Raw genomic sequence first — 12,640 nt, forward strand, 5'->3', positions numbered from 1 at the left:
AAATATATATAACATTTATCCTCATGTGATATATAAAATGAATAAAAAAATTTATATAAAATTTTTTTAGCTGATTATAAAATGATAATTTGGTTCATTTTTTTAAAACATAGGGAATAATTTGCTATTTTTTTTTATAGAGAGTTATTTGTTCATTTCACATATTGTAGGGGATAAATTGTATTTAATCCGTGCAAAATATAATAAAAATCTGCTTAATACTTATATAACGGGTGAATAGCAATTTATCCCCCTGTGATATTGAAAATGAGCACATTATTCCCTTATGAAAAAAATATAGCAATTTACCCCTATATACTTTTCAAAATGAAACAATTTACCTCCTTATACATGGAGGTAAATTGCTTCATTTTAAAAGTCATAAGGGAGGTAAATTGTTATATTTTAAAAAATATAGGGAGGTAAATCGCTATTTATTTTTTCATGAAGGGGTAATTTGCTCATTTACAATATTACAAGGGAGTTGCTTGTATTTTTTCCCTTATATAACTATATAATAATTATCAAATATAAAAAATGTATTTTTTATTATATTTGTGGTATTGGAATATTTTTTTATAAATAAATGAAATGATAGTTATAAAAAAATCGATGAAATGTATTTATGGAAAATATCACGTAGAAAGATTACGAGTTATTCTGTTAAAAAATAAAGTTAAAAGTTTGTTTTTTTAGAAATTAAAAATTGAGTTTGTAAAATTAAAAAACATTTTAATTTAATTTTTTAGATATAACTTTAACAAATCTAGATTTTTTCTCTAAGAATAAAGAGAATCTATTTTGATTTTTCATGTATTGACCATAGTTTTTTATTTTTACGTGATTTATCATTGGAATCTTTTTCTATAATCATTTAAAATATTTTTTTTTAAAAAAAATATCCTAAATGCGTGATTTAGAAATCTTACTATTTATTAAGTTTAAGGGCGTCAGAATATCGTTTTTTGGTTGACAAAATGTACATTGACTAGAATTAGCTATTATGGCCGATTATTTTTGCGTGTATATAATAAATAATATTAAAATATATCATATATAAATAGAAAATATATAAATCAATATATAATATTTAAAAAAATAAATAAAAAAATTAACTTAGGGATAATATCTAAAAAAAAAGTGAAATAGTGTTGTCAGAAACAGCAATTTGTGAATAAAAACGAGCTTTATTTTTTTATATTTGTAAATATATATAGATGGGAAGAAGAATTTGAACCGGTGTGATTGAAAAATACATAAAGAAGATTTTTGGTAATTTAAAAATTTAGTGCCGCAATGTAAACAACCACTATTTGTGCGTAGAAATGGAGTTTTCTTTTTACTAACTAGCGGTTACAAACGGTCATTTATGAATAAAAATTTTCATATTAATATAGATAGATAGTATAGATATATAGATTAAAAGAAGAAATGGAGTAGCTAGGGGTGGTTAAAAATACATAAGGATATTTTTTATAATTTAATAAAATTAGTATCTCGCGGTATAAGTAATCCCTATTTGTGAGTGAAAATGAAATTCTTTTTATATAATATTGATATAGATTAATAGATATTCCGCACATTTAAAATAAATAAAATTATTTAAAAATGATTCTTTATTTATCTTTTTTTTATCTTTTATATAATTAATATAAATATTTATCTTATTTTTTTAATTACATCATAATTACAATTTTTTTCCTCTCACCCTACTCCAATTGTTCCTATCTCATCTAACTTCTTCGTGTTCTTTTTATCCCGACAAACTTTTATATTTTTATTAAATTCATAATTATAAAATATTATTTTCTCCCACCTCACGTTTATTTCCTCCCACTAATATTTTTCTTTCTCATTCTCTCAGCACCATTATTTTTTTCCTCTTTATTTTATATTATAATTCTTTTTTATATGCTCACACGAAAATCGCCTAGCAACGACCAGTAAAATTTAAATTATATACACACATAGAGCATGCTGTTCTAGCATCTGAGTTAAATTAAAATATTCAAGGAGTTGTGGGCATACTAAGTGCAAAAAAAGACTTTTGCAGTACCTAAACCCCACCATCAAAACTTTTTACTCATAAAGGATAAATTCTAACAATTATGTGAATTTTCAGAAGTGGTCGATACATTTACCTTAGAATATATGAATATAAAAAGTTCACTGTGAGAGTGATGAAAGTTGGTGATAAGAATGATGAGAGGATAGGCAAGTACTTATATAGACATGATTCAACCCCGCCACATTCCTCTGCTTCACTTTTACCAGAAATGATGCCAAATTTTCAGAAACTAAGGATTAAAATATGCGCAACCCACCAGGGGATTACATTGAGAAAGGGACTAAAAAGATGGCAAATTTTCAGGGAATCAGGATTAAAATAGTTGCAGAAATCACACGGAAAGGGAATATTTATGAACAGCGTGAGGAATTACGGCGTGGGGGGAATGGGAAAGTGGAGTGGGAGTGGAGGGCCTCGTGGGTTGGGTTTGGTTCAGTTTAAAACTTTAAAGCAAACGCCACCTTCATCCACTCTTCACGTTTCTTGTTTTGGCCTTTTTTGAGTGGGTTTTTGCCAACCGTACAGTCCGCTCTTGCTTTTGTTTGTTTTTTTTTATAATATATATACAATTCTTGTCATTGTTTTTTCTGTCTGTGATCTCATCCTACCGCTGTCCCTTCAATCTTGAGTGAGGGGAATAGCAAATGGGTTCGTCCACAAATGCTCCAAGAATGGTTCTTTATCTGTACTTTTCACTGTGTGTTTTTCTTGCAGTGATTGGCCCATCCGTTTCTTCTAAGGTAATCACTGCAGAATATTTGTATTATCAGTACAAGTATATCTGTGTTTGAGTGTGTGTTTGTGTGAGTAATTGATTCTAAGTGGGGTGTGATTTTGAGGGATGAATTTGGTGCTTTGCTTCTCCAGTTGTATGTGGTGTACATGGGCAGCAGCAGAGGTAGTGATGGCCCAGATGAGATTTTAAGGCAAAACCATGAACTGCTCACTGCTCTTCATAGAGGAAGGTTGTTGCTTCCTTCTCTGATTTCTTCTGCTGTTTGGGTTTTTGTGTTTCCTCTTTTTTCTTGTTTTGATTGATTGATTTATTGCTTTTGCTTCTGATCTCACTCTGTGATATTGTGCTATAAATGCAGTGTGGAACAGGCCAAGGCTTCTCATGTATATAGTTATAGACATGGTTTCAGAGGGTTTGCTGCCAGGTTGACTGAAGAGCAAGCTTCTGAAGTGGCAGGCAAGTACTTCCCTTTTGCTACTAAATGCTATTTATGATTTTGAGATCAATTTGTTCAATTCAGGATGGTGGTGTATTTCTTGTTTTGGAATAATTGCTATTTATTGACACAATACTAATGCCAGTGTGATTGGATTTGAATGGCTAAATGAACATCAGAAATGCCAGGAGTTGTGTCGGTTTTCCCCAACACTAAAAGGAGCCTTCACACTACTCATTCTTGGGATTTCATGGGCCTTGTTGGTGAAGAAACTATGGAAATCCCAGGTTTTTCCACCAAGAACCAAGTTAATGTCATCATTGGTTTTATTGATACAGGTAAGTAGCGTAATGCTTTGCCGACTAAGTATAGTCCAATAGTGGTTTATTTGTGGCAGAAGGTTGATATTGTTTCAGGGCTTTGCTCTTTGTATGTATATAACATACGCAGGCATAACCCTCAAAAGTAGTTGAAATGTAGCTATTCAGTTTCATCTAATGATCTGGTTGGATTATTGTATCTTGAGATACTGAGCTTTAGGAGGGCGAGTAATTCTATCAGAAGTACATTATGAGTACAGTTGAAACATCCTCTGTCACAAGAATGGCAGAGTTTTCATTTTCAATCAGATTGTGTTCTTTTTCCCTAGTCTCTTTCTTCCGTGTGTTGCTGCTAATGCTAACTGCTGATATGTAGTCGGACACTGAGGAAAAGGGAAAAACGGAAGAAAAGGGAAAAAATATTGCATCTTTAAAATTAAAAGAGCATGTTAAATGTCTTCTTGAAGATCATATTTTCTGAAGACTTCTCCTGTTTCTTTTCTCGCCTTCTCGTCCAAATGTTAGAACTTGGGATTTATGTAAAGAAGCTTTTCATCACAGGAATTTGGCCGGAGTCCCCAAGTTTTAGTGATGCTGGCATGCCCCCTGTTCCGGATGGATGGAAGGGACAGTGCCAACCAGGGGAAGCATTCAACATTTCAACATGCAACAGGTTTAAAATGCTATGGTCCTACTTTACCCATCGTGCCACATTGATATTGTTTGTTCTCTGAACTGGGTGGCCTGTTGGCGATAATTTTTGTTCGTGTAGGAAAGTCATTGGTGCAAGATACTACCTAAATGGATATCAGGCTGAAGAAGAATCAGAGAAGATTGTTACATTTAGATCTGCAAGGGACAGCGCTGGTCATGGGAGTCACACAGCTTCAACTGCTGCAGGTCGTTATGTTAATGACATGAATTACAATGGGTTGGCAGCTGGTGGAGCTAGAGGAGGTGCCCCAATGGCTAGGATTGCTGTATACAAGACTTGTTGGAGCTCCGCTTGCTATGATGTTGACCTGTTGGCTGCTTTTGATGACGCTGTTAGGGATGGCGTGCATATATTATCGTTGTCTTTGGGTGCTGATTCACCACAGGGAGATTATTTTAATGATGCCATTTCTATTGGGTCCTTCCATGCTGTTGGCCATGGAATAACCGTGGTTGCTTCAGTTGGAAATGAAGGGACTTCAGGGTCTGCAACAAATCTTGCTCCTTGGATAATTACCGTGGGTGCTAGTTCAACAGATAGAGATTTTACATCTGGCATCATTCTTGGAAATGGAGCTCACCTTTCGGTAACCTTTTAATCCCCTGTATTTTTAGGAGTTGTTGAATTTCTTGATCCATAAAAGGGCATATTCTTCTAATAGGGTGAAAGCCTGAGTCTTCAGAAGATGAATGTCTCAGCTAGGATCATATCTGCTTCTGAAGCCTATGCAGGATATTTTACTCCTTTCCAATCCAGGTGAAGCAAAAGGTAGTTCTTTGTGTGTGCATTACGGATATTTATGCTCTATGTGGAAATCTCAAGTTCTTTTAATTTTTCATGTTCATCACTCTAGTTACTGTTTGGAGAGTTCTTTGAATATCACAAAGGCGAGGGACAAAGTTCTGGTTTGCCGACATGCTGGGAGCTCAACAGAGTCCAAGCTTGCAAAAGGTGCGGTAGTTAAACAAGCTGGTGGAGTTGGAATGATTCTTATCGATGAAGCAGACAGAGATGTTGCCATTCCTTTTGCAATCCCAGCAGCAATTGTTGGAAAAAGGACAGGCTACAAGATATTGGCTTACTTAAATTCTTCAAGGTTTGTTCTCTATACTTAATTCCCTTTTGGTTTTCTTGGACTTTACACTCTCCTTTTTCACCGACTTATTTATGGGAACAGCAATCCTACATCAATGATTTTGTCTGCCAAGACTGTTTTAGGAGCCCAAGCTGCTCCTCGAGTAGCGCCATTTTCTTCTAAAGGTCCCAATGCATTAACTCCTGAAATTCTTAAGGTAACTTGCTACAAACTTATGAAAAAGTTGCAAACTATTCTGATTATGTCAGCAAATCCGAGTTTGCTTCATCTGATGTGTTACCCTTTTGTTTCTAACTATGGATAGCACTCGGTTTTTGTTAGCTTTTCTCCTCGAAACGAATTCTCATTCTTAGCATGCCAATCTCTTACATATTTGATTAATTTGTAGCCTGATATAATAGCACCTGGACTGAATATCCTGGCTGCCTGGTCTCCAGCAACAGCAAATATGAAGTTCAACATACTTTCTGGAACTTCCATGGCTTGTCCCCATGTAACAGGGATTGTTGCCTTGATAAAATCCGTGCATGTGTCTTGGTCTCCATCTGCCATCAAATCCGCAATTATGACAACTGGTAAAAAATCCAAGATCATGTTAGTCTATGAATAGAACATGTGTATGTTGGACAAGCCAGCAACAGCGAAAGTTTCACAAGTGTTTGGAGTTGGCATAAAGTTCTAACAAAGAATCTAAATTTTGGAAACTTTTTGGTGCAGCTACTACGTTGAACAAGCACCGGAAACCTATCACAGCAGGCCCAGATGGACGAAAGGCAAATCCATTCGATTTCGGCTCTGGCTTTGTGAACCCAAGAGCAGTCCTTGATCCTGGTCTGGTATACGATACAACTTCCGCTGATTATAGAGCGTTTCTCTGTTCACTTGGTTATAGTGACCGATCACTGCAGCTGATCACGAGAGATAACAGCACTTGCAATCAAGCCTTCACAACAGCATCCAGCCTTAACTATCCGTCCATTACGGTCCCCAATCTGAAAAACTCGTTTTCAGTCTCCAGAACAGTGACCAATGTTGGAAGGCCAAGAAGTGTCTATAAAGCAGTAGTGTTTTCCCCGACTGGTTTCAATGTTACCGTAGTGCCTAAAAGACTGGTCTTTAATCGCTACGGCCAGAAGATCAACTTCACCGTAACATTTGAGGTAACTGCTCCATCTAAAGATTATGTTTTCGGGTCCTTGTCGTGGAGGAATAGAAGATCTTGGGTGACCACCCCACTTGTTGTCCGGGCCGTACATTCCAAGTTCGGTCTGTGGATATAAACTGTTAGAAGACTACAGTCGTTAAGAGTCGATGCATATAGAAGCTAGATGAAGGAACATGGAAACTCAAAGCAGGCTGGAACTGCACCTCCATTCACAACTCGCCCGGAGGTCGGCGACATAAAGAATCACACGACAAACTTATACACTTAGCATGTGATTGACACGTAATTATGAAATAGAGTTTCCACTGCCAAAAGAGTGGCTTTTCAAATATCTGGATACATATATGTTTAGCCCATCAAAAGGGTAGCTTAATCTTTCTTCCTCCACAGCTCTCAAGCCCAGGAATTATTTGTTGTTAAAACTAAGATAAAGGTAGTAAATTCATTTTTTATATAGAACCTTTCATGTCCACTTTATTCATTATTGATATTTTAGTTTAGTATAAATTCTATTCTGCCCCCTCTACTTTAGTCTTGTTTCACTTTACCACCCTTATACTTTCAATTGCATCACTTGACCCCCAGCCCCAATAATCTTTAATATTGTGTTGTTGCTCGTATATTTTCCATTTAAAATATAATTTATTTAATATAGTGAAATAATTTTTAAAACTCAAATTGGTCTAAATGGAATTTTCAATCTAGTAGTATGCTCCCAAAAAATTTATAAAAACCAGTAAGTGTTGCACATACTATGTATATACATAATTTTTATAAAATATTAAAAATAAAATATTTTTTAAATTGTATTATTTACTTTTTATAGAGTTAAAAATTTTCTAATATATATATATATAAAGATAAAAATGATGAGAAAAAAATATTAAAAAGTAGGTATGAAAACTCATGATGAGTGGGAAAGTTAAAAACAAGTATTTAATTTAAAAAAATAAAAAAATTAATAAACTAATAAATTGAAGACATAGCGCACCCCCTGTGATATGGGTAATGTGCATGATATGCTCTATGATATAAAAATACCAAATTACCTTCCTGTGAAAATTTTATTGTAGCAATTGGATCCCTGCAAGTCTAAGGTGTGGCACACTCGCCAATGTTGTGGCTGGGAGGCCATATTTATATTATATTTGGATAATTTTGCCCTTCCAACATCAAATGAAACAGGTTAAAAGCAAAATACTCGTGTGTTAGTGATAAAGAGCAAATTATCCCCTGCTTTTTTACAAATAAAAATGCAGCAGTTTGCTCATATGTTATTGCAATTTCTCTGCAATAATGATTGGCAATTGCACTGACCAAAACTTATCACTATTGCTGTTACCCGCATTGGAACAGTTGGAAATGCACTCAGTAGAGCTGCAACTCGAGCAGTTATATCCACATTTCCTATCTGAAGTCAAATTGCATTCAGCAGTCTGATACATTTCATTAGGACAACCGGTGCTACATGGCAAACAAATATGAGAGCCAGGAGAACTGCAAGGTGCACTTGAATTGTTAACTCATAGAAATCGTGTAAAGACGGTGTCGACTTGCATAGTCCAGGCGAAACAGCCAAAGGCAGCGCTGAAGGGAAACCGACACCCCAACAAACCGGCAACGGAGATGTCTCAGCTAAAACTCCACAAGTGAAGTAATCCCCCGCAGCAATCTCATAAAGCTTAACACCATTAGGTGGCGGCGTACTGTTTTCGACGCTATAACCCTAAAGAATCACTCTTCTGTCATAACTTCTAATCACACAATAGAAAGCATGGGATCCTGATGGGCCAAATCCATATTAAGGTGCGCGGAGTACATAAGAGAACGGGTGAATAGCAATTTATTTCATTGTGATATTGAAAATGAGCACATTACCCCTTATGAAAAAAAATATAATAATTTACCCCTATATACTTTTTAAAAATGAAGTGATTTACCTCCTTATACAGGGAGGTAATTTGATTCGTTTTAAAAATCATGGGATGGGGGTGTAAATTGTTGTATTTTAAAAAATACAGGAAAATTGCTATTTATTTTTTTATAAGGGGATAATTTGCTCATTTGCAATGTCACAAGAAGGTGGCTTGCATTTTCCCCCATAAGAGAACCAATTGAAAATCTCTTCTTCAAGATCCAAACCCCATCCCCAACAAGTAACTCTAGAATAAACCCCTTCCAGAATCCCACAAACATGATACCGCCAGGCAACAATCTTCCTGAACCTCAGCTCCTTAGGAATCAATTCAATAAGAATCTACCTTTTATACTTCTTTTTTCCCTCGATCTGGACAAGTATTTTACCTATGTCCACATATATCCTAGAAAACAAATAAAAAAACAAAAAATTGGTAAACTAAAATATAAAAAAACAAAAATAAAGTTATTGAAATACTTACCGAGTTGCTTCGACACAATATTCAGATGTTTTAATGGAGTTTGAACGGTGGATTTTCCAGAATTTTGTGTGGATTTTCAAGGGTTTGAGTAAATTTTGTGTTTAGGGTTCGGTCAGTCGCCAGAAACAAATTCGAGAATAGATAGAAACCCTAAGTTTGACTACCAGTTAGCCTTTTCACCATTCTCACCAACGTTTAATTCGTGTAGGGAGGTAGTGTGCTACAATGTTTAATTGACAGGGGGGTATTTTGCATTTTTTTTAAACACAGGGGGTAATTTGCTCTTTATTGCTAACACTGGGATATTGTGCTTTTAACCCTTATATTCAGTATCGATAAATAATTATATAACAATTATAAAGCCCTGTTTTTTTTTTTTTTAATCTGTACACATTACGTTGAGTTTCGCACAGTAACTTCTTTAAAATCAAATAAGAAGCTTAAGATTCTTATATTATTTCAGTATATATATATATATTTATATATATTAGGATAAAAATAACTATGTCAAGATAAAGTTATTCAAAAGAGTGACAGTGCTATAGTTTTAATTTTGATCTTAAAAATTTACTATAATAATATCAACGGGACAATTATTTAAATATAAATTTTATAATTCTTCTTATGTGTATTAGTTTTCTAAATCTCCCATAAAAAATTGTCAAATATTCAATCTATCTAAACAGTTTTGAGATTTTAGAATTATGGTAAATTATATTTTACTATTCGAACCATGTTCCTTTTTATATTTTTTCGTCGAATTTTTTTTTTGTGCCAATTTATCATTCTAACTTTATGAAATTTGCACTTTGTGATTTATGATACCTTTTTTTTAGATTTTTCTACTCGAAAAACATCACATGTTATGCATACTTGAAAAATTTTACATCACATAACCTTTAAATCACATATGCACTGCATGCGATGTTTTTTTTGACAAAAAACTTAGTTGAAAACAATTATAAATGACAAAGTGCAAAATTTCCTAAAGTAGAGATGGTAAATTAGCACAGAAAAGAATTTAAATATTAAAGTGTAAAAACAGTCATACTTCGGATGTCAAAATATAATTAACGCTTAGAATGTTTACTATTATATACTTATATTTCATTTTTTAGAAAGTTTAGAGTAATAATGCATTTTAGGAGTATGAGACAGAAGTTTCATATTTTACCATAACTAACTTCATTCAAACCAAAGTGTTGAAGTAGAGATGCATTTTAAAGCATTTACAGAACTATAGGGGTTAGGTGATGCAATTGAGAATAAAAGGGAGTAAATCAAACAAAGGTAGAGCATAGAGGAATTTACCCTCTAGTTCTTTTTTATTTTTTTATTTTTTTGTAAAAATATATCAATATTTCTAAATCGATCAACATAAATGATATCAGTATGCAATACATCAATATTTTCAAATCAACCAACAAATTCAAATAAAATAAAGAAACAACATACTACTCTTAAAAGTAGACGTTTACTTATATCTGTAGGACTCGAGCTTATGACCTCTATCCTTTAGGTTAATTATAAAATTTAATTATAATATAATCTCCTAAGGTTAGATCGAAATACACGAAGTTCCATCATTTTTGCAAAATTATAGGAGCACCCCCTTACTATTAGTGTTCTTTGTAAAAGTACAAGTACAATCCTTAAGAGGAAGTTGGTGTCCTCTGCAAAAGTACAGGTACAACCTCTTAAGAGGTGTTAGTATAATGTGCCTTTGAGGAAATTTGTGTAAATTTTTGTCATTAAATGGGAGGAGACCTTGTATTACAATTATAACGGTCTACTTATAATTTTGCAAAGGGTATGAAGTATTTTTTTTTTTTTTGGTAAATGTAAGTTTTATTAAGTAAAAGATACAATTACAATACAACAGTATTCAATGATTGGTTTCTCCCTCGACAGGCCGAGGGATACGCCATAGTCTATATAATGCACATGAACTAATTAAGTAAGATAAGTTTTTGTTAAGTATCATCTGTCTAACATCGTCAACTATGACGGTGGCAAGGACAGAAGGTGGCTGCCTAGTGTCCTCAAATCATCTCAAGTTTCATTCTCTCCAAATGTGGTAAACGCATGACGCAAGGAGAGTCCGGTAAGCCACGTTGACGATGTGTTTCCCTCTCTGTTTTTGCGCTGCCCAGTCAACGTCCCGTGGCTAGTCTCGATTAGGCCAGGTGAAGCGTACAACCCTTCTAACAGCTGTGAGACACTGTCGTGCATAACGACATCGAAAAAATAGGTGGTTGTGGGTCTCTATCATATAGGACTTGTACAAATTGCATTTAAACCTTTAACTTTGGAAGGTTTACCAGAAAACTTTATTGCTGCCTTAAGAGATGGTAGGAATTTAAATTGGAGACAATCTCTCATGGGTATCATACAATCTAGTCTGGCACATAGATCAGTTTATTTTAATGTATATTCAAATTTACAATTATCTTTATCTGATGTTAATATATTAGATGCTTTGACATTAAATGTTAAAACTCATGGTTATGATTATATGCCTGGAACAAAAGTGATATGTATCTGTTATAGAATATATTATAAGCCTTTATTTACATTAAATCCACAATGTAAAAGGATTGATAAATCAAAAAATGAAACTATATTAATTGAAACCAACTTCAGTAATTCAAATATTACTACAAGAAGACCCATTAAATGGGAAGAAATAACTTTTTCAGAAAACTGGATAATTGAACAAGCTGTACCTAAAAGGTCACAAATACATGATCATAATAATATTATAGATATTCTTCAAAATAATGAAGGAACTGTAAATATTAAATTCGAAACAAATGCGAAATCATTACTATTTCAGAAATGTAACTCGATGAGATCTTACATATCACCTATAGAATATAGGGTAGAATCTCCTATGCCTTCTAGAGCCTCTACTTCTCAAATAAGAGATTCAGAAATATCCACCCCTGTTACAGAAAAATTATATATTAATAGACAAAATATTGTAAGAGAAGCTAATAATCAAACTCGGGATAATAATGAGTTAAAACCGACTATGTCAGAAATGGAGTTTAATATTTAATGAATTATAGTTCTATTATAGATTTTAGTCCTAGCTCTCCAGCCAGAAAAATTATTTCAGAAGAATTTAAAGACGTCGGTTATAGCCAATTCAGAGAATGGTTTTTCCAAAGCTTTGATAAGCAAGAAATGTTATATTTTCAAGATGAATTTTATAAGATTTGCAAAGAAAAAAATGCTTTAATTCCTTTTGTGTCATGGTTTATTGATACGTATGTCAAAAACTATATTTCTGTTATAGAAAGGAATTATAAACTAGAATCAGAAAAAGTTTATCAAGGTCTTTACCCTCCACAACAGGCTTTTCATACTGAAAAGAATGAAAAAATTCATAATTTTTCGGCCTTTTCTAAATTAATAGAAACAAACACTCTTACAATAAATTGTAAACATATAAATAATATGTTTGAGCAACAAAATTATACAAATTTATTTCTCAATATTTTAGGAGAACAAATTCAATCAATTCATAATAAAATTGAAATGATTATTAAAGCTATAAATAATATACGACCAGTCATAATAGAGACAAAATATGAAGAAAAGGAAGCATCTCCTAGCTTTCAGCCTCCTCCAGTTATATCTGATTTCAAAATAAAACCAATTCATGAATTGGAAAAAATGCTTGAAGAAAAATTTAGTAAG

At 33.3% G+C, this 12,640-nt stretch overlaps 1 protein-coding gene and 1 long non-coding RNA gene across 6 annotated transcripts in view; one reads left to right on the forward strand and one right to left on the reverse strand.

The window, feature by feature from the left end:
- The first annotated feature begins 2,184 nt into the window (after positions 1–2,184).
- Positions 2,185–7,008, forward strand: LOC105176796 (subtilisin-like serine-protease S). Of its 2 annotated transcripts, XM_011099705.3 has the most exons (11): positions 2,185–2,808; positions 2,936–3,033; positions 3,163–3,260; positions 3,420–3,578; positions 4,122–4,233; positions 4,333–4,861; positions 4,937–5,031; positions 5,129–5,371; positions 5,453–5,567; positions 5,760–5,946; positions 6,089–7,008. In XM_011099705.3, exons 1-11 carry the CDS (start codon positions 2,713–2,715, stop codon positions 6,649–6,651), a joined length of 2,295 nt encoding a protein of 764 aa, XP_011098007.1. In that variant the 5' UTR covers positions 2,185–2,712; the 3' UTR covers positions 6,652–7,008. The 2 variants fall into 2 exon arrangements, with proteins under 2 accessions (XP_011098007.1, XP_088733472.1); XM_088877346.1 differs by lacking the exons at positions 2,185–2,808; positions 2,936–3,033 and having other exon boundaries at positions 3,386–3,578.
- A 4,156-nt stretch (positions 7,009–11,164) lies between these two features.
- Positions 11,165–12,640, reverse strand: part of LOC110013104 (uncharacterized) — a 30,785-nt gene continuing 29,309 nt past the window's right edge. For 2 of the 4 annotated variants that reach the window (XR_016063647.1, XR_002288247.2), the window contains one exon: positions 11,165–11,880. This is a non-coding gene — a long non-coding RNA (uncharacterized LOC110013104). Of the gene's footprint in view, positions 11,881–12,378; positions 12,579–12,640 lie in introns of those variants that run through there. The other 2 variants (XR_016063648.1, XR_002288248.2) reach the window with 1 other exon arrangement.

Source organism: Sesamum indicum, linkage group LG13, assembly GCF_026168435.1.
Source record: "Sesamum indicum cultivar Baizhima isolate 11 linkage group LG13, ASM2616843v1, whole genome shotgun sequence".
NCBI lineage: Eukaryota > Viridiplantae > Streptophyta > Magnoliopsida > Lamiales > Pedaliaceae > Sesamum > Sesamum indicum.

Coding starts and splice junctions, on each gene's coding strand:
- LOC105176796 (XM_011099705.3), top strand. CDS start 2,713: ATGGGTTCGTCCACAAATGCTCCAAGAATGGTTCTTTATCTGTACTTT. Junction 5,372..5,452: donor GCTTACTTAAATTCTTCAAG/GTTTGTTCTCTA, acceptor TTATGGGAACAG/CAATCCTACATCAATGATTT. Junction 5,568..5,759: donor TAACTCCTGAAATTCTTAAG/GTAACTTGCTAC, acceptor ATTAATTTGTAG/CCTGATATAATAGCACCTGG.